Genomic DNA, 21,787 nt, shown 5'->3' with positions numbered 1-21,787 from the left:
TTATGTGTGTGTGTGTGTGTGTGTATCACAGTTTCCTTATCCATTAATCCATTGATGGACACTTAGGTTGCTTCCATACCTTGGCTATTGTAAATAATGCTGCAATGAACATGAGGGTGCATATATTTTTGAGTTAATGTTTTCATTTTCTTTGGAAATACCCACAACTGGAATTGCTGGATCATGTGATAATTCTAATTGTTTGAGGAACCCCTATACTGTTTGCCATAGTGGCTGCATCAACTGACATTCCTACAAACAGTGCACAAGGGTTCCCTTTTAAAACTCCACATCCTCGCCAACACTTGCTATTTCTTGCCTTTTCATGACAGCCATTCCAACAGGTGTGAGGTGGTATCTCGTAGTTTTGACACGTTTCCCTGACTTTGAGCACTTTTTCATGTACCTCTTGGCCATCTGTGTCTTCTTTGGAAAAATGTCTATTCAGATCCTCTGTCCTTCCTGCTCTATTTCTGTCCTCAGCACACATCCCTAACATACTATATATCAATATTTTACTTATTTGTATCAATTTCCCCCAGCCAGAGGTAAGCTATACTAGGCAAGCAATTTTGTCTAACTTGTTTACTGCAGTTTCTTTAGTATTTAGAACAGTGCCATGCACAGAGTGCACTCAAAACATATTTATTGAATGACAGAGTTTCTCAGTACAGTTTACACTATTCCAATCAAAGGAAAGAATGGGTATAAAAACAGGAGGAGGAGAGCTACACCTAAAGAAAATTCTGACAAATAAGAGCTATAATTATAGCTTGCATTTACTATGTCTTCTTCAATCATTTATTCATAATTGTCTAATGGCATTCGTGATGAATACCTGGGTTCAACAAAAAAGGAGTGAATACGCTAAGCAAAGTTCATTTATTTTTCACGACGTTCTTCTTTTGATTTTGAGTCTTTACTCTCCTGGAGTCCTAACAGAATTGCTTCAGCCTCTAGGATAGTTGTATCTGTTGTGGCTCCCAAGAACCTAGATGTAAGTTCAAGATCTAATAGTCGCAGCCGGACTCTGGTTCCTTTCTGGTATTTCCTAAATAGTAAGAAAAAAAAATTCCATTAATTCTGAATATCACTAAATGAACAACTACTTTAAAGTAAAACCCAAATTCTAATTTTAATTTGTGTTGGCTCAAGATAACAAAATTAACACTAGTATATGAGAAATAGTTGTTTTTGACAGAAAAGTAATTTAGTTGTATCAGAATTTTCATCTTAAAGCTGCCTTCAAAGATTTTATAACCTAAATAAAAATGTATTCCAAACTGAAATTCAAACAAGTTGGTTCTTGAAACTGACATTTATTTTAATGTCAGTTATTTTTAAAGTCAAAAAGTATCAAGGGGAAAAAATGTTTTCAGAAACATTTTGTCTTCTAAAATTAAAATCTTCTTTTAAAGTAAAAGAAATTTTACAAAAACAAAATGGAAAACAGTCTAAGTGCAAAGTACTTAGTACTGGGGATTGATTGAACTGTAACTAAAGTATAATGCTGGCCATAACATGCATGACGGCTCAATTTGGTCAAAAAAATTATTCAAGTATTTCATAAAACCAAATGAAAACTGATACTCATTTGTTTTTCTTCCTTGATCAATTATTTTAAGAGTTTAACATCAACATTATGAAAAGGTACAGGAGAGTGAAAATATGGCTACTGAATGAAAACCACAAATCTTTAAAAATCTAAAAATATATACCTAGAGTACTCTAAGTCTTAAAATTAAAACAATTTTATATAAACAGAAAATGAAGAAACAGAGTTCTCCAAAAAAGTCACTGGAAATTGATTTTAGTAGACCATATAATGAACAATGTTTGATTAGGTATTCTGCAGGAATTTATAAGTGGTCCATCAAGTAAACATTTAGGCTATTTGGCTTTTTTTTTTAAAATAAATTTATTTATTTATTTATTTATGGCTGTGTTGGGTCTTCGTTTCTGTGCGAGGGCTTTCTCTAGTTGTGGCAAGCAGGAGCCACTCTTCATCGCGGTGCGCGGGCCTCTCACTATTGCGGCCTCTCTTGTTGCGGAGCACAGGCTCCAGACGCGCAGGCTCAGTAGTTGTGGCTCACGGGCCCAGTTGCTCTGCGGCATGTGGGATCTTCCCAGACCAGGGCTCGAACCCGTGTCCCCTGCATTGGCAGGCAGATTCTCAACCACTGCGCCATCAGGGAAGCCCCTTTTTTTTTTTTTTTTAAGTTATTTTTCTTTCTGGTTACAGAAAGAAATGTCCTTTTGTAAAATTTGGAAAATGATGATGTCAGTCGCATTTAGTCAATCACATATAGTCCTTCTATATGTATGTTTATGTATATATGTACATGGGTGTGTGTATCTGACGGCATAGACCTTACTTTCTGTCTCTGTTTAAAAAAATTAAAGAGATATCCTAGAATATTAAGGCATAGCTTTATATTCTTAGAAAACAGCAGTTATAGAACACATTCCATATGAATTAACCACTGGGAAAACAAGCTAGTTCACAGACAAGGTAAAGCTGAACACTATTTTCTGCATTACTTGGAGCTGTAACCTGTGTTCTAATGGAGTCTTTCATTTGTCCTTACAGCACTACTCCAGTGATTCATTTAATCAGCTTTGATTCACGTCGACCACCTTCCCCCCCGCCACCCCCCCGCACAACATCCAATTAGTTATCAAGTTTTGTTCATTTTTTAACACAGGTATTTCTTGAGCTTAGCCCTTCAGATCTCATCATCCTTAGCTAAAGCTTGAGGTAGGACCTGGTCTTCCCGGAGCCCACCTTCCTAGTCTACCTCTCACGATGGTTCCGTATCTGCTCTGCTTATGTGGAAATGGCCTAACGTCCATTCCCACACACTTCTACTGCTCTGCACCTTTGCTTCTGTTGTAGCACTGCTTGGCCTTTCCTTCTAAATAAATCCTATTGATTCCTAAGTATCCAGGTAGAATGCATCAAATGCAGCTCCTGAGAGCCTCCACATTCCCCTTATCAGAATGCAGATTCTGTCATTGGAATTGCCAAGGAAGACAGAGGTTCTGCAGTCACAGACTTGGATGCAAATCTGAGTCCTGCTACTTACGAGTTGGGTAACCTTGGGTAACTTGCTTTCTCTGAACCACAATTCCCTCATCTATATAACAGACTTCGACCACTTGGCAGGTTTGCTGGGATGGTTAAATGGGATAATATTATATATTGAAAACGCATAGCCCAGTAAGTGCAAATGTCAGTGCCCTTCACTCACCTGTATTGGTTAACTGTGTAAATCTCCGATTTCTCATTAGATCGAATGCTCCCCAAGATCCGGCACTGTATTTATCTCTGTATCCTTCCAGTGCCAATGCAGCAGGTCCTCAAATATTTGTCAATAAATTAACAAGACGCTTGCTGGCAAAAGCCACCACACCGACTACCTAGGCTTTCCATTCTCTTGGCCTTAGCAGCTGTGTGGCCTGGCTCATTTACTTAACCTCTCTGAAGTTTGCCTGGCACAGTGCCTGGTGCACAGTAGTTAATAAAGTTAGTTCTCTTCTCCTTCCATTATTCATATCTGGCCTATAAACAACCATGATGAAGGGGAACAGTGACTTTTTATGAAAAGGGTTGAACATTCACAAACACTTGGGACACAATTTCTGGGCATGGTCTCACTGAAGGGGAAGCTCTCAGTGTAGATGGTTCTGTGTCATAAAATGCTAGCAATCTCCTGTTAAAAAATAAAATCAGAAATACCATGAGTGCACAGTATGCTTGGTAGTTTATGGAAAGGAAAACTTTTTTTAGGTGTAGTAGCCTTTAATAATATGAAAGTTTTGTCTTCATCTCTAAAAATTATGCAAATTCTAGAAATTATCCAGTGAGTTGGTAAAGGAGATGAAAAATGGAACTGCAGGACTTTACATGTGCTAAATGAATGAAGAATCACCCACATGTATATACTTTGCACTAAACAAAAAAAACCTCTAGAAGATTCTCTGACTTCTGCTACCAGGAAGTAGCTGTTTCTACTTTTATGGTACTTAATTTTCACTGTGCATTATTTCTGTTTTTCTTCCCTAGCAGACTACAGGTTCGTTATGCGCAGGGCTTTAATCACATCTGCCTCTCTTACAGTACTGAGATGTATACATTTCATTTAATGTAGCCTTTTGAACAGTGGTTTTTCACTTTCCAGTACATCAGAAGCACCTGGGGTGCTTATTAAAAATGCAAATGAGGGAAGCAACCCCAGAGAGGGAGCTGGCAAATCTAGGGTGGAACTTGGGAATTTCCCTTTTTAACAAGCTCCCCAGGTGATTTGGATGCAGTCTTCTCTGATCAGCATTTGAGAGAAATCTGGCCTAGAATTACCTTTATTGTATACAAGACACAGCATCCTACACACATACAAAGGGCCAGTAAAATGAGGACCTTTGACAGGACTTTGTGGCCACCATTAACAGCCTTTGAGGGTAACAGATGTTTCCTATAAGTGATGAAAAAGCCAACAGACTTTAGGGTGAGTAATTTAAACAGATCAAAAAAAAAAAAAAAGGTCAGGGAATGACAATATATAATAGAGAAAGGCACCTAAGAACAGTCCCTTGAACAAAGCCTACTGACAGTGGGGGTGGGGCTGCCTCTCCCAGACACAGACTGTCCTTTCTGGGAGACCCCGGACATGGAAAGGTTAGCATAGTCCTCACTCAACAGGAATAGGAGCCATACAATTAATGTGGAGTTTATCTGTGCTTTAACTTTTCTTTTTTTTTTTAAACATCTTTATTGGGGTATAGTTGCTTTACAATGGTGTGTTTGTTTCTGCTTTATAACAAAGTGAATCAGTTATACATATACATATGTTCCCATATCTCTTCCTTCTTGCGTCTCCCTCCCTCCCACCCTCCCTATCCCACCCCGCCAGGCGGTCACAAAGCACAAGCTGATCTCCCTGTGCTATGCGGCTGCTTCCCACTAGCTAACTACCTTACGTTTGTTAGTGTATATATGTCCATGCCTCTCTCTCGCCCTCGCGCTTTAACTTTGAAACACTTTATTAAAGGGAAGTAAAGAAATAACTAATGTATTTCTGAGAACTCCATTTCTGCCAATGAAATGTGAGGTGAACCTTCAGTATTGTAGTCTTTGACAATCACTTAATACTACTTAGTCTTCCCATTTGGGTTTCCACTGTTCCACACAACAAGATTTAAAATGAAAATGCCAGTAACCTCTTTCCCCAGCTTGTTCATGCAGTTCTTAAATGGTCTATTTATTCAAAGATTTGGGCCTAAGTATAAATATCCAGAAGAGGCAATGTGGTGGTCAAGACTCTAGACTCTGGAGCCAGATGGCCAGATGTGTGCCCAGCTCTATCCATAAATCTGCAACTCTGAGCTGTTACTTCATCTCTCTGTTTCAGCTTCCTCATTTGTAAAATGGGAATAATTATGCCTTCTAGGTTCCTATGAGCATGAAATGAGTTAACACCTGCCAAGCCCTTATAAATACTCAATAAATGTTAGCTACCATCACCAGTCACCACCACCACCACCACCACCACCATCACCATCAAAACAAACCCAGTGACACCTGATGCTCCAGCCTTGGCGTGATGGGGAGTACAAGAGCGGTCCCAGATATAATTCCAAGTAATAATTAAACCAATGAAGGATTTCTGTAGAAGGTATGTTTTTGGGGTGGGTTTTCTTTCAATAATTTGCTTTGATTCAAATCTTACTTATTTTAATGGTATAAGCATTCCTCTCTTAAAATGTATTATATAATGTATATAACATGCAATATATATAAATACATTATAAATGTCCTACAAGAAAGAAACCAATTTCTCTTGAAATGAATGCTGAATTTCCTTTGAAGATGTGAGGCAAAATAGCACTGAACAAAAGCAAGTAAAATTCAGAGAACTGCACATTTAACAGTCCACACTTCCCAGCATTAACCACAATATAACTGAAAACAAGAAAGTAGAATATATTGTCAGTCACAGTGACTTATCTATTCTAGTATTCTTTATGACAGTGGTTCAAGGAACACTGAGGATTGAGGGGCAGGTAGAGCTGTCTAATTTTACCTATCTCCTATCACTCTTCCTTAATTCTTGATGGAGTTAAGCTGTCAATGAATCTATTTTTAGCACATACTATTTCTTGGAAGGGGAAGATGATCAACTCAATAGGTTCATTATTTTTTCTTCCAAGAAGCATTTTTTAGCTTCCTTTAAAATTTACCATTTCATGCTGGAGAGGGTGTGGAGAAAAGGGAACCCTCTTGCACTGTTGGTGGGAATGTAAATTGATACAGCCTCTATGGAGAGCAGTATGGAGGTTCCTTAAAAAACTAAAAATAGAACTACCATATGACCCAGCAATCCCACTACTGGCCTATACCCTGAGAAAACCATAATTCAAAAAGAGTCATGTATCACAATATTCACTGCAGCACTATTTACAATAGCCAGGACATGGAAGCAACCTAAATGCCCATGGACAGACAAATGTATAAAGAAGCTGTGGTACACATATACAATGGAATATTACTCAGCCATAAAAAGGAATGAAATCGGGTCATTTGTAGAGACATGGATACATCTAGAGACTGTCATACAGAGTGAAGTAAGTCAGAAAGAGAAAAACAAATATTGTATATTAACGCATGTATGTGGAACCTAGAAAAATGGTACAGATGAACCGGTTTACAGGGCAGAAGTTGAGACACAGATGTAGAAAACAAACGTATGGACACCAATGGGGGAAAGCCACAGGGGGGTGGTGGTGGTGGTGTGATGAATTGGGGGATTGGGATTGACATGTATACACTGATGTGTATAAAACTGATGACTAATAAGAACCTGCTGTATAAAATAAATAAATAAAATTCAAAAATTAAGGAAAAAAAATTACCGTTTCAATAGCAGACTTAACTTCTAACCTAATCAACCATCCCCTTTCTTTATATACCAGACACTATCTCCTCTATGTCTTCTTTCTATAATGAGGTTTTATTATTTAAAAATTTTAATTAGTTTTTCCTCATTCCTTTGATTACATCAATGGACTCTTCCTTCTAAAAATGCACAAATACCCATAATTTTGCTACAATTTTAAGAGGTTCACAGGTTACCTGAAGGTCATCTACAGACTATAAGATTAAAAAGTTTTGTGCTAGATTTTAAGTCTGTTAATATTTCTTGAGGTGAAAGAAATGGGTTCTCATTCCATCTACACAACAACATGGCCTTGTGATAATTATACCTGTTGTTTAATTCCCAATGTGTTTCTTAATGAAACCTAGGACTTCAATGAACAAGCTCACTGGGCCACTGCTCACAGCCACACAGTTGGTAAGCGGTAGACCCAGCCTCTACCACAGCCTCATTTTCTAATGGATATAAGACAAAAGTCCATGGCATATGTAGAGAAGGAATTTTTCTTTCATTACCCTGGTCACTTCCTTAAGTTTAAAACTATTAGGAATGAATAAGGACAGGTGTTAAAAAGAAAATTAGGTCCACAGAAGCATATTTTCACTTTAAAAAATATGGAAAAGGGGGGTAAGGGGGGGAGGGATAAATTAGGAATTTGGGATTAGCAGATGCAAACTACAGTATGTAAAATAAATAAACAAGGTCCTGCTGTATAGCACAGGGAACTATATTCAATGCCTTGTAATAAACTATAATGGAAAAGAATATGAAAAAGAATATATATACATGTATAACTAGATCACTTTGCTGTATACCAGAAACTAATACAACACTGTAAATTAACTATACTTCAATTAAAAAATAAATAATAAATAAAATAAACATGGAATAAAAAGATAAATCAATAAAATGTATCCAACAAAGGAACAGGCTTGAGATGACTCTTAAGAAGCTGAATGGGTCCCACCATCTTGAATATTTATACCATAAATGTTTGTTTATAGCAAATAATTATACCAAAATGTGTTGGAAATGTTCAGAAGTACTGTATGGCAATGATCAGGTTGCCATTTAGTAGGGGTGGATGGGATGGAGACATTCTGTAATGCACAGAACTCTTTCATACAACAGAGTTGGCCTGCATCTGTGATAGACATTGATGTGGGTGAAAAACCTGCTTATAATTATCTAAGCCTAAAACTCTGTCTGCTAAATATAAAGAGTTGTTTTTTTAAAAATAAGAGTTTAGGGCTTCCCTGGTGGCGCAGTGGTTAGGAACTCGCTTGCCAATGCAGGGGACACGAGTTCGAACCCTGGTCCGGGAGGATACCACATGCTGCGGAGCAACTAAGCCTGCAAGCCACAACTACTGAGCCTGCGTGCCTAGAGCCCGTGCTCCACAAAAGGAGAGGCCACTGCAATGAGAAGCCTGTGCACCGCAACAAAGACCCAATGCATCCAAAAATAAATAATAAATAAATTAATTTAAAAAATAAAAGTTTAAGTATACACTAAATTTCCAAGAATGTGATTACTGTGTAAATTAATGGAAGACTGACTTTATCCACAATGTTAGCAAGAGTTGCTCACTATTTCAGAAAATCACACTGCCATAACAACACCACCATTTCATTTTTGTGTCTTGCTACATGGGCTAAATGTACCTTCTTTACAGCTTAAACTTTGGCTTATTGTTTGCATTGGGAGGAGATCCATCTCCTCCACACCTGCTATTTAAAAGTATATGATTTACCTTCTCACCTTTCAATGAAATGCATTGATAAAAACTTAACTAAAATATCAATAATATCAAAACACCACTGCCCAACATAACTTTCTGTAATGACAGAAACATTCCATATAAGGTGATCATTGAGCACTTGAAATATGACTAATGTGAGTGAGGAACCAAAATTTTAAATTTTATTTAATTTGAATTAAATTTAAATAGCCATTTAGTGCAGTTGTAGACAATTTCAAATTGACAATAAAAATAGTAAGCATATTTGCCCTATAATACATAACACTGGAAGAAAGGCTAGCTTTACAGGAAAAATAGAACTCTGAAATAATTTGTTATAATAAATAGCTATTACTAATTAGATTCCAGCAATAATAAACCATCAGATCCATGTTTGCCATTCCTAACTCGTCAAATGTTTCTTTCCTTTCTGTTGTTTTTTGTATTTTTCCTCAAATCTGTGTGACACTGTACTAGACACATAGCAACTGAACTGTCTTTTAGATATTTAGAGGTTAAAACAAAATTCTCTGTAAAGATAGCTTCTTCCATGTTACAGATAGAAAATTAAGATACATGGAAGTCACTTGCCAACACCACAAAGCTGTATAAGAGGATTCACAGATTTTTTTTCTCCTCTTCCTTTTCTTAAGTTCTCAGTTACCTCTGACTTCTTGCAAGAACTGTAAACTTAATCCCTTTAGGAGTGATAAGAAGTTACCACTTCATATGGTCTCATAATGTCTTCCCTTTGAAATAAAATGTAAACCATGTTGCTGCCACCCAACTCATTGTTTTAACTGTTCCCCACTAGAAAAATGGTTACTTTCAGTGGTAACAAATAGTAAATTATCAGAAAAAAGTCTCCATGGCTTAATGCAAGGTTGTCTATTTTTTATACCTTTTTTAATTAGGAAAAAAAACTTTGGATATTAGTTTTTCAGAAATGCTGTATTTCATATTATAAAACATTGAATACTGTTGTCTTGAAAGCAAATAGGATGTCTCCAGTAAGCATGTTCAAAATGAAAATAGCCTGTGTTTTCACTGCTTGGCGTGTTTCTTTAACTTCAAGTGCTTGCCTCCGACTGATCTTTGTGAACTCCAGCCTAAATGGACTCAATGCCAGCCTTCACCATCACTGCTCTCTTCCACTGCGCATTTTCGCAGACCATATGCTGCAGTAAATGAGCCTGCATGTCTGAGCTGTTTAGGAAAAGGGCAATTAAATCTGGTTTTGCATTTCTGTATTAAGGACATGGTTTAAAGACTTTCCTTTGGAGAGGTTTTTGACATTCTTTCCACAGACATTCTTTAACATCTGTCAGTGCATGCTGGTGACGGTTCTCGTAGACTTAAAATAGAGACAGTCTCTCTGACTAGTTCTTTGATATACATATATTAAATAATACAAAGCCGACAAATACAAGGCTTGGATTGAACCTCAGTATCCAAAGAGAATCTTGCAAGGAGTTCTGACTTTGCTAGTCAATTTAGCTGTCTTGCTGTAATCATAGATCTCAGAGGTTTTAAAAATAGTTCTCTTGAAATCATTAACCATCTATGTTTTCATCCCAGTAAGTTAAAATAGTTTAGAACTTTTTCTGATTTTCTTACAATTCGTTAAAGTTTCAAGACTTTAGAAGTAAAATTTTGTTTTCTGAAGAGAGAAAGCTACAATGTTTCTAATGGTTCAATTACCACCTATTTGTCTTTTCTAATTCATACAAATGTTCACAGTAATGCTGATCTCTGTATTAAGCCCATACTTTGTCCGTGTGTGTGCGTGTGTGTGAGAGGGAGAGCATTTGCATGTGAGCATGAGGGAATATATGTACTTTGTTCTTCTTTAAATGAACTGTCTGGGCATCAATTTCCTCAGTTTTGAAAAGCACAATGTTAGAAGAGACCTAAGGTCTTTTGCAGTTCTATGATTTTATTCTACTTTTACACAATTTTAAGTGTTTGAAAACAGATATAGAGAGCTATTAAGTGAAAAATTGATTAAATATACATACAAAATGCAAACTTTTAAGACTTTTTATTAAATATATAAAATATTATTATAGTCTTAAATATTCAATTAACAAGAACTTTTATATGCAGACTCTGTGGTGTATTTCAGATTTGTCTTCCTTTTTCAAAGTACCATCACTGTGTTTCCTTGACAGTGTTTCTAGTCTATTGCTTCTTTCTGTTCAATCTGTAAGATGCCTGTCAAGACTGACTCACCACATACTATCTATTCTGTCTTATCAAGCACAGCGTCCATGGTTAACAAAATAAAGGTAGAGAGTGCTCATAAAGTTCTGTAGCTCTCCAATAATTCAACTCATTAAAATTTAAAATGTTCATAATACTAAAATGCATTTCCTCAAATTGCTATCATCATGGATAAGAATTTTAATCTTTTTCTGCAACTCTACTATAAACGTATGATTTTGTTTTTCCCTTAAACCAAGTTCTTTTTAACCTTGCCCTGCCAGTTAAGTATTTCATTCCACAAACAGAAGTTCTGTCTCTTGTTCAAACATTGATTTGTTTTATGAAATGTGAAAATGGAACATTTTTAAATGTCCAATAAATTTCACTTTTTAATAATGTGGAATATAAATATAATGTAATATATTACATATAGCATCAATAATGATAGTTATAACTTTATTCTTACAGTTAACAAAATAAGATGTGTCAAGAAATTAGGGAAAGGAAAACCCTATAACCTAATAACTATATCAACTCTATATTTATTTTTAAAAAACCAAAATGTTTGCTGCTGGTCAGAATATACATATATAATGAAAAAGAATATACACACATTTATATTTAGAGGGGCCAAAAACTCCAAAGGAAACATAAGGAATAAATGCTTTCAGGCACCTGAGATACGCTGATGACTAACATTAGATCAGAGTTGGAGCCAGAATTACAGCATCTAAGCAAAGGATACATTTTGTGGTATACAAGTTTTGTTTTATGAGAAAAGAAAATATACACATTTATTGCCAGAGATAAGTTTTGTCAGTGTAGAACAGAGGAAGGAATATGGGCTTTAAAAAGTTATAGAGGAGTGGAGTCAAGATAGCAGACTAGGAGGACGCAGAATTCGTGTCTCCGCACAACTAGGGCACCTACCAGGCACCAGTGGGGGACCACAGACACCTAAGGGGACGGGAGGAACCCCTAGCGACTGGGTAGGATGTGGAGAGTGGGGGGGCGGAGTGGGAGGGAGGAGAAGTGTAGGCTGGACGGGAGTAGTGCCCTGAGGTGCGGCTGGGGGAGGAGAAGGGATCCCACGCCCAAAGGGGGAAACTGGGGGACCACTGGGAGGGCAAAGGATCAAAAGGGAGCATGGCCAGGCTTCCCCCACTCACTTCGGCCCCCAGGAGCCTGCTGAGATCCCCGGCCTGACCCTCTGTCCACCGAGGCCCCCTCCAGCTGTGCGGGTCCTGAGGGAGTGTGAAGGAGGGAAGGGGGAGCAAAAGTAAAGGCCTGACCTACCGACCGGCACCCCTGAAGGGTGGTTGGAGGAAGGGAGTTCCTACACCCAGCGGGACCCACCCACAGTTAGGGGTCCAAAAGGGGAGACCACGGGGGAGACAGTATGTGGGGGGCAGGGAGGAACAGAAGGAAACATGGCCAGGGCTTTCCCTGTCCACTTAGGCACCGGGGAGCCTGTTGGGCTCCAAGGCCTAATCCTCTGCCCTCAGAGCCTCCCTCCTGCTGTGCAGAGCCCAAGCCCCACCCCTACACCCCAACCCAGGGCCCTACCTCTACACTCGGAGACACCCTCTGAGACACCCTCCAATGGCTCTGGGCCTAAACCCCACCCACACACCCTCACCCAGGGCCTTCCCTCCAAACTCCAGAACTCCACACTACGGAGGCCCCCCTTTGGATGTGCTGCCTCTCCCCTTCCGCATAGGTCTTAAGCAGAGGCCCCACCCCACGCTCAAATGTCAACCCCACCCCCACCTAGGCCCCACCCCACCCTAAACCCCGCCCCTGCCTAGGAGCCAACCCCACCTAAACTCTGCCCCCCAGAGCCAAGGCCGTTTTTTTTTTTTCTTTCTTTTGTGGTTTTGTTTACCTTGTTGCAGTTGTTTCAATCATATTTTTATTTTTCCTAATATATTTTTTATCTTTCTAATTTTATTTTATTTTTTATTCTTTGTTATTGTACTGCTCCTTTTTTCTTTTTTTTTTTTGCCACACCACATGGCATGCGGGAACTTGGTTCCCAGGCCAGAGGTTGGGCCCGAGCTCCTGTGGTGGGACACCAAGTCCAAACTACTGGACTATCAGAGAACCTCAGACCCCAGGGAATATTCATCAGAATGAGGCCTCCCAGCGGTCCTCATCTCACCACCAAGACCCGACTCTATCCAACTGCCTGAAAACTCCACTGCTGGATGCCTCAGGCCAAACAACCACTAAGACAGGAATACAGCCCCACCCATCAAAAAAAAAAGAAAAAAGCGACAAAAAAATATGTTACAGACGAACAGCAAGGTAAAAACCTACAAGACCAAATAAATGAAGACGAAATAAGCAACCTATGTGAAAAAGAATTCAGAGTAATGATAATAAAAATGATCCAAAATCTTGGAAACAGAATGGAGAAAATACAAGAAACGTTTAACAAGGATCTAGAAGAAGTAAAGAGCAAACAAACAGTGATGAACAACACAGTAACTGAAATTAAAAATACTCGGAAAGGAATCAATAGCAGAATAACTGAGGCAGAAGAATGGATAAGTGAGCTGGAAGATAAAATGGTGGAAATAACTGCTGGAGAGCAAAATAAAGAGAAAAGAATGAAAAGAATTGAGGACAGTCTCAGAGACCTCTGGGACAACATTAAATGCACCAATATTCGAATTATAGGGGTCCCAGAAGAAGAAGAGAAAAAGAAAGTGTTTGAGAAAATATCTGAAGAGATTATAGTCGAAAAATTCCCTAACATGGAAAGGAAAGAGTCGATCAAGTCCAGGAAGTGCAGAGAGTCCCTTACAGGATAAACCCAAAGAGAAACACGCCAAGGCACATATTAATTAAGCTATCAAAAATTAAATACAAAGAAAAAATATTAAAAGCAGCAAGGGAAAAGCAACAAATTACCTACAAGGGAACCCCCATAAGGTTAACAGCTGATCTTTCAGCAGAAACTCTGTAAGCCAGAAGGGAGTGGCAGGACATATTTAAAGTGATGAAAGGGAAAAACCTACAACCAATATTCTCTACCCAGCAAGGATTTCATTCATATTCGATGGAGAAATCAAAAGCTTTACAGGCAGCAAAAACTATGAGAATTCAGCATCCCCAAACCAGCTTTACAACAAATGCTAAAGGAACTTCTCTAAGTGGGAAACACAAGAGAAGGAAAAGACCTACAAAAACCAAACCAAATCAATTAAGAAAATGGTAATAGGAACATACATTTCAATAATTACCTTGAATGTAAATGGATTAACTGTTCCAACCAAAAGACATAGACTGGCTGAATGGATAAAAAAATAAGACCCTTATATACGCTGTCTACAAGAAACCCACTTCAGGCCTAGGGACACATACAGGCTGAAAGTGAGGGGATGGAAAAAGATATTCCATGCAAATGGAAATCACAAGAAAGCTGGAGTAGCAATACTCATATCAGATAAAATAGGCTTTAAAATAAAGACTGTTAAAAGACATAAGGAAGGACACTGCATAATGATCAAGGGATCAATCCAAGAAGAAGACATAACAATTATAAATATTTATGCACCCAACACAGGAGCACCTCAATATATAAGGCAAATGCTAACAGCCATAAAAGGAGAAATCGACAGTAACACAATAGTAGTGGGGGACTGGAACATCCCACTTACACCAATAGACAGATCATCCAGTTAGAAAATAAATAAGGAAACACAAGCTTTAAATGACAGAACAGACCAGAGAGACTTAATTGATATTTTTAGGACATTCCACCTAAAAGCTCAAGAAAACACTTTCTTCTCAAGTGCACATGGAATGTTCTCCAGAATAGATGACATCTTGGGTCACAAATCAAGGCTTGGAAAATTTAAGAAAACTGAAATCGTATCAAGCATCTTTTCCAACAACAATGCTATGAGATTAGAAATCAATTACAGGAAAAAAACAGTAAAAAACACAAATAAATGGAGGTTAAACAGTGCATTGCTGAATAACCAAGAGTTCACTGAAGAAATCAAAGAAGAAATTAAAAAATACCTAGAAACAAATGACAATGAAAACCAGACAATCCAAAATCTATGGGACGCAGCAAAAGCAGTTCTAAAAGGGAAGTTCATAGAAATTCAAGCTCACCTCAAGAAACAAGAAAAACTTCAAATAAACAATCTAAACTTACACCTAAAGCAACTAGAAAAAGAAGAACAAAGAAAACGCAAAGTTAGTACAAGGAAAGAAATCATAAAGATCAGAGCAGAGATAAATGAAATAGAAACAAAGAAAACACGAGCAAAGATCAATAAAACTAAAAGTTGGTTCTTTGAGAAGATAAACAAAATTGATAAACCTTTAGCCAGACTCATCAATAAAAAAAGGAAGAGGAGGGCCTCCCTGGTGGCGCAGTGGTTGGGGGTCCGCCTGCCGATGCAGGGGATGCGGGTTCGTGCCCCGGTCCAGGAGGATCCCACGTGCCGCGGAGCGGCTGGGCCTGTGGGCCATGGCCACTGAGCCTGCGCGTCCAGAGCCTGTGCTCCACAGCGGGAGGGGCTGCAACGGTGAGAGGTCCACGTACCGCAAAAAAAAAAAAAAAAAAAAAGTAAGAGGACTCAAATCAGTAAAATTAGAAATGAAAAAGGAAAGATTACAACTGACACTGCAGAAATACAAAAGATCATAAAGGACTACTACAAGCAACTGTATGCCAATAAAATAGTCAACCTGGAAGAAATGGACAAATTCTTGGAAAAGTACAATCTTCCAAGACTGAACCAGGAAGAATTAGAAAATATAAACAAATCAATCACAGGTAATGAAATCGAAACTGTAATTAAAAATATTCCAACAAACAAAAGTCCAGGACCAGATGGTTTCACAGGCGAATTCTTTCAAACGTTTAGAGAAGAGTTAACATCTATCCTTCTGAAACTCTTCCAAAAAATTGTGGAGGGAGAAACACTCCCAAATTTATTCTACGAGGCCACCATCAGCCTGATACCAAAACCAGACAAAGATAACACAAAAAAAGAAAATTATACACCAATATCACTGATGAAAAGAGATGCAAAAATCCTCAACAAAATATTAGCAAACAGAATCCAACAACATATTAAAAGGTCATACACCACGATCAAGTGGGATTTATCCCAGGGATGCAAGTATTCTTCAATAAATGCAAAACAATGTGATACACCATATTAGCAAATTAAAGAATAAAAACCATATGACCATCTCAATAGATGCAGAAAAAGCTTTTGACAAAATTAAACACCCATTTATGATAAAAGCACTACAGAAAGTGAGCATAGAGGGAACCTACATCAACATAATAAAAGCCATATACGACAAACGCAAGCCAACATCATTCTCAATGGTGAAAAACTGAAAGCATTTCCTCTAAGATCAGGAAAAAGACAAGGATGTCCACTCTCACCACTATTATTCAACATAGTATTGGAAGTCCTAGCCACAGCAATTAGAGAAGGAAAAGAAATAAAAGGAATACAAATTGGAAAGGAAGAAGTAAAACTGTCACCTTTTGCCAGTGACACGATACTGTACATAGAAAATCTTAAAAGATGCCACCAGAAAACTACTAGAACTAATCAATGAATTTAGTAAGGTTGCAGGATACAAACAAAATTAATGCACAGAAATCTCTTGCATTCCTATATACTAACAATGAAAGATCAGAAAGAGAAATTAAGGAAACAATCCCATTTACCATTGCAATAAAAAGAATGAAATACCTAGGAATAAACCTACCTAAGGAGACAAAAGACCTGTATTCAGGGCTCCCCTGGTGGTGCAGTGGTTGAGAGTCCACCTGCCGATGCAGGGGACACGGGTTCATGCCCCAGTCCGGGAAGATCCCACATGCCATGGAGCAGCTAGGCCTGTGAGCCATGGCCACTGAGCCTGCACGTCTGGAGCCTGTGCTCTGCAACGGAAGAGGTCACAACAGGGAGAGGCCCGCATACCGCAAAAAAAAAAAAAAAAAAAAAAGACCTGTATTCAGAAAAGTATAAAACAATGATGAAAGAAATCAAAGATAACATAAACAGATGGAGAGATATACCATGTTCCTGGATTGGAAGAATCAACATTGTGAAAATGACTATGCTACCCAAAGCAATCTACAGATTCAATGCAATCCCTATCAAATTACCAATGGCATTTTTCACAGAACTAGAAGAAGAAATGTTACAATTTGTATGGAAACACAAAAGGCCCCAAATAGCCAAAGCAATCTTAAGAAAGAAAAATGGAGCTGGAGGAATCAGGCTCCTGGACTTCAGACTATACTACAAAGCTACAGTAATCAAGACAGTATGGTACTGGCACAAAAACAGCAATATAGATCAATGGTACAGGATAGAAAGCCCAGAGATAAACCCACACACATATGGTCACCTTATCTTTGACAAAGGAGGCAAGAATATACAATGGAGGAAAGGCAGCCTCTTCAATAGGTAGTGCTGGGAAAATTGGACAGCTAAATGTAAAAGAATGAAATTAGAACACTCCCTAACGCCACACACAAAAATAAACTCAAAATGGATTAAAGACCTAAATGTGACACTGGACACTATAAAACTCTTAGAGGAAAACATAGGCAGAACACTCTTTGACATAAATCACAGCAAGGTCCTTTTTGACCCATCTCCTAGAGTAAGGGAAATAAAAACAAAAATAAACAAATGGGACCTAATGAAACTTAAGAGCTTTTGCACAGTAAAGGAAACTATAAAGAAGATGAAAAGACAACCCTCAAAACGGGAGAAAATATTTGCAAACAAAGCAACTGACAAAGGATTAATCTCCAAAATATACAAGCAGCTCATGCAGCTCAGTATCAGAAAAACAAACAACCCAATCCTAAAATGGGCAGAAGACCTAAATAGACATTTCTCCAAAGAAGATATACAGATTGCCAACAAACACATGAAAGGATGCTCAATGTCACTAATCATTAGAGAAATGCAAATCAAAACTACAATGAATTATCACTTCTCACTGGTCAGAATGGCCATCATCAAAAAATCTACAAATAATAAATGCTGGAGAGCATGTGGAGAAAAGGGAACCCTCTTGCACTGTTGGTGGGAATGTAAATTGACACAGCAACTATGGAGAACAGTATGGAGGTTCCTTAAAAAACGAAAAACAGAACTACGATACGACCCAGCAATCCCACTACTGGGCATATACCCTGAAAAAACCATAATTTAAAAAGAGTCATGTACCACAATGTTCATTGCAGCACTATTTACAATAGCCAGGACATGAAAGCAACCTAAGTGTCCATCAACATATGAATTGATGAAGAAGATGTGGCACATATATACAATGGAATATTACTCAGCCATAAAAAGGAATGAAATTGAGTTATCTGTAGTGAAGTGGATGGACCTAGAATCTGTCATACAGAGTGAAGTAAGTCAGAAAGAGAAAAACAAATACCGTATGCTAACGCATATACGTGGAATCTAAAAAAGCGGTACTGATGAACCTAGTGGCAGGGGAGGAATGAAGATGCAGACTTAGAGAATGGACTTGAAGGCACATGGGGGAAAGGGAAGCTGGGATGAAGTGAGAGAGTAGCACTGACATATATACACTACAAATGTAAAATAGCTAGCTAGTGGGAAGCAGCTGCATAGCACAAGGAGGTCAACTCGATGCTCTGTGATGACCTAGAGGGATGAGATAGGGAGGGTGGGAGGGAGGCTCAAGAGGGAGGGGATATGTGTATACATATAGCTGATTCTCTTTATTGTATAGAGGAAACTAACGCAGCATTGTGGAGCATTTATACTCCAATAAAGATGTGAATTAAAAAAAGTTATAGAAAGGTCTAGATTTGACTGTGACTGAGTACAAGAAACTTACCTCGTATGGACTGTTTACTTATCTGTAAAGCGATACATCACACCTGGCAAGGCTGCTTTGATGCCTAACACATTATAAAGTATGGAGAGTGCCTGTCACATATATACGAACTCAATAAATAGTAGCTATTATGAAATTCACTATGTTGATACTTATATAAAGTATAATAGATAACTGAAAGGATAGTAACTTCAAATATAATTTTATTAAAGATAACTAGAATACTGTTCAAATGGATAAGTCTGACAGCAACCTTCAATATATATAAAAGAAAGAAAAGGAAAACGAAACTCATTGAAGGCGTTCTTTAAGTCTGAATTTGGGGCTGAGGGAGGAGGGTAATAAAATCCAGGGGTTACTTAATAAGGACAGACTTGGTGAGTCTGCAGGGAGTCAGAGCTGAGAGGCAAAACACAATCAATTGCCTATGGAAGCTTTTTACAGTGTTTTCTTTTTTAAAAAATACTGATGCCCAGAGTCCAACCCAGACCTACTCCCTCAAAATCAATAGGGTAGAGCTGGAGATTCATGCATATTTGGGGAAAAACTCCTCAAATGGGTCTTGCTCAAAAAGTATTGGTTAAAGTGTTCATAAGTTACATTCTCTGAGTCTCTGTCTCAATCAAACTCCAAATGAATGGTTCACGGCAGTTTGGGGGCCAAGCTGAGTCTTGCTCAATTCAAGCTTTAATTTCCCTAACACGTGCATGCAGCACAGACGTTATACAGAAGGTCAAAGTTAGAACTGCACATTTTAAATATCAAATGTGAGACGAGCAAAGTTGTTTTTCTATTATGAAAACTGAAGAGATTAATATGTATTTCCATCTATACAAAGGGCTGGATCATTTTAGGTTGGCCATATAAGGATTATTGCAGTTAAGGATATATTTTCATGACCAAAAGATTTTCAAAATCACTTCCATGGCACTTGAACACCTAACACTTGCTGGCATATACAACAACTGTCAAATTTAGCTTCAAAATTATCTTATGGTAGATGTCATCTCCTGATCCCATCCCTAAAATGTCCTTAATAATGTCCTTCAATGGCAGAAACTCTGTCTCCAGATTCCTAACTCCTGTAGTTTTGCCTACATTAAGAGAACAGAGGACTTCTAAATTCACTGTTACCAACCCATTTTCAGAGTTTCCTTTTTTCTTTTAATCTTGTTTCTGTCTCTCTGAATTAGTTACTTATTAAATAAGTATTACTGAATTTTCAACAAACACCTGCTCAACTGGGGTAAGGGGGTACCAACAAGAAAGGGAGAAACTATCCTGCTCCCTCCCAACCCATGGAGGCAAAAATGGAGGGAAAACCCATTTTCCATCAATTCCCTCGGTGGGAGGTAGGACTACTTTAGCAGGTCAGTCCTGATTTCTGTGCCCTTTCAATAAGACATGAGACTTTACCAGATGTCTTTTGGAAAGCCAAATGCTTAAGAGATTGTTATCTCAGTAGCCTCTGTGGGCTGGCAAGAGTCAGAGAGAGAAAAACCTTTCATAAAAGAATCAAATACATGCCTGCAGATTTCATGTAATCCAGAGTGCTTCAAACAGCCTCCTCTGTAGAACGAGACTCAGTGTCTGGGGTTGGTGGTGGTGGAGGCGGTTAGGGATGGGGTAGTGGAAGCAGGGAATGGAGCACAAAGACTCCTATCACATGCTGACAAGGCTGAAGTCAGGTTGGTTTTAAGAGAGACCCTTAGGGCTTGGAATAGAGCCTGTGACTTGGCACTTTACAGTTCCGGGCTGATATTTGTCATCTGCACCCCCAAATCTGGGTATATGCATTAAACACTCTGGTTCATGCCCTTTTAAAACTGAGGGCAATGAAGCCTAGAGAAGTTCTGTGAAATTAAAAATAAAACAGAAAACTGACTACATACATTCAGAAAAGCAAGTTGTTTACAGGCATTTCATGTGATAAGGTGCTTTTAGATCGCTGAAAGCTCAATAACAGTCACCAATGTGATTTTGTTCCCCCCCAAAGTTAATGTAATTTAGGCTGAATTAGTACAAGTATATATTCCACATTTCCCACGTGATAATCCCAATCTCCTTGCACTTTTCTAACCACTCTAGGGAATTTTCACCTGTTTGGAAAGAAGACAGTGAAAGAATCTTGTATTATGTGAATGAAAAATTAAGGGAAGGAGAGCAGTTAACAGGTTGAAAAAAAAGTTGAAAAAGGACCTTATACCTGTCAGAAGAATTTGAAAGGCAAGGATTAGATAATGATATTATTAAAGAGGTCACAATATTTATTTTGTGCATCTACTTTGTATGCCTCCAAAAAGCAGAAATAAGAAAAATGGTTAGAAGTTACAGAATGGCAGATTTAGCAGATTTCAGCTTAATATGAGGAAGAACTTCTAACAGAGTTGGCTGGAAGAGGAACTGGGTGTTTTGTGCATTAATGGAGGAAATCACAGGGAATTTTCAAAACGGATGAGCACTGCGGCAGTGATGGAGTTGGAATTCAGTAAGGGCTGAATCAGATGATTTCTAAGATTCCTTCCATTTCTAAAATTTTATGATTCTATGACTCAGAATACTTATTAGGTCTTCCACCATTCAGGAAGCATGAAAGCTGGAAAGCAAGTTAAAAAAAGAGCAGTCAAAGGGTCAGACGGTAGGTCAGATATGCAATAAAATACTGAAAATCTGATCACTTTTTAGTTTACCTTTCAGCACTTAACTCTTTCAGACCATGTTGGTGCCTTGACTTATTTCTGGATAGCAATATCCGCTAGGCACGATTAACTTATTCATCTAGCTGAAATCTGAAGTTAAAGATGATTACTGACATGACTGCTGGCTAGATGACAAACTAAATTTTGTTTCAGATAGAATGCACAGTTAATTGACCAGGAAAAACATATGTTTTACCCCTTCTGTTTGTCACTTCCCTAGGTAGGCCATTTCTAAATCACCCTCTGCTTGGATACAAATGAGAAAAGTGACAGAGGTCAAATAGAGCTAACTTTCTCTGTTAACGTGCTCTCTTTAATAAATTTATTAA

At 38.2% G+C, this 21,787-nt stretch overlaps 1 protein-coding gene across 1 annotated transcript in view; it reads right to left on the bottom strand.

The window, feature by feature from the left end:
* Window positions 1-383: 383 nt before the first annotated feature.
* Window positions 384-21,787, bottom strand: part of MRPS28 (mitochondrial ribosomal protein S28) — a 99,656-nt gene continuing 78,252 nt past the window's right edge. The window contains exon 3 of the mRNA XM_079901406.1: window positions 384-1,051. Coding sequence (XP_079757532.1) covers window positions 883-1,051 — 169 coding nt within the window. The 3' untranslated portion in view covers window positions 384-882. The remainder of the gene's footprint in view (window positions 1,052-21,787) is intronic.

Source organism: Stenella coeruleoalba (assembly GCF_951394435.1).
Source record: "Stenella coeruleoalba genome assembly, chromosome: 17".
Classification (NCBI taxonomy): domain Eukaryota; kingdom Metazoa; phylum Chordata; class Mammalia; order Artiodactyla; family Delphinidae; genus Stenella; species Stenella coeruleoalba.
This window is presented reverse-complemented; position numbering and strand designations above follow the sequence as displayed.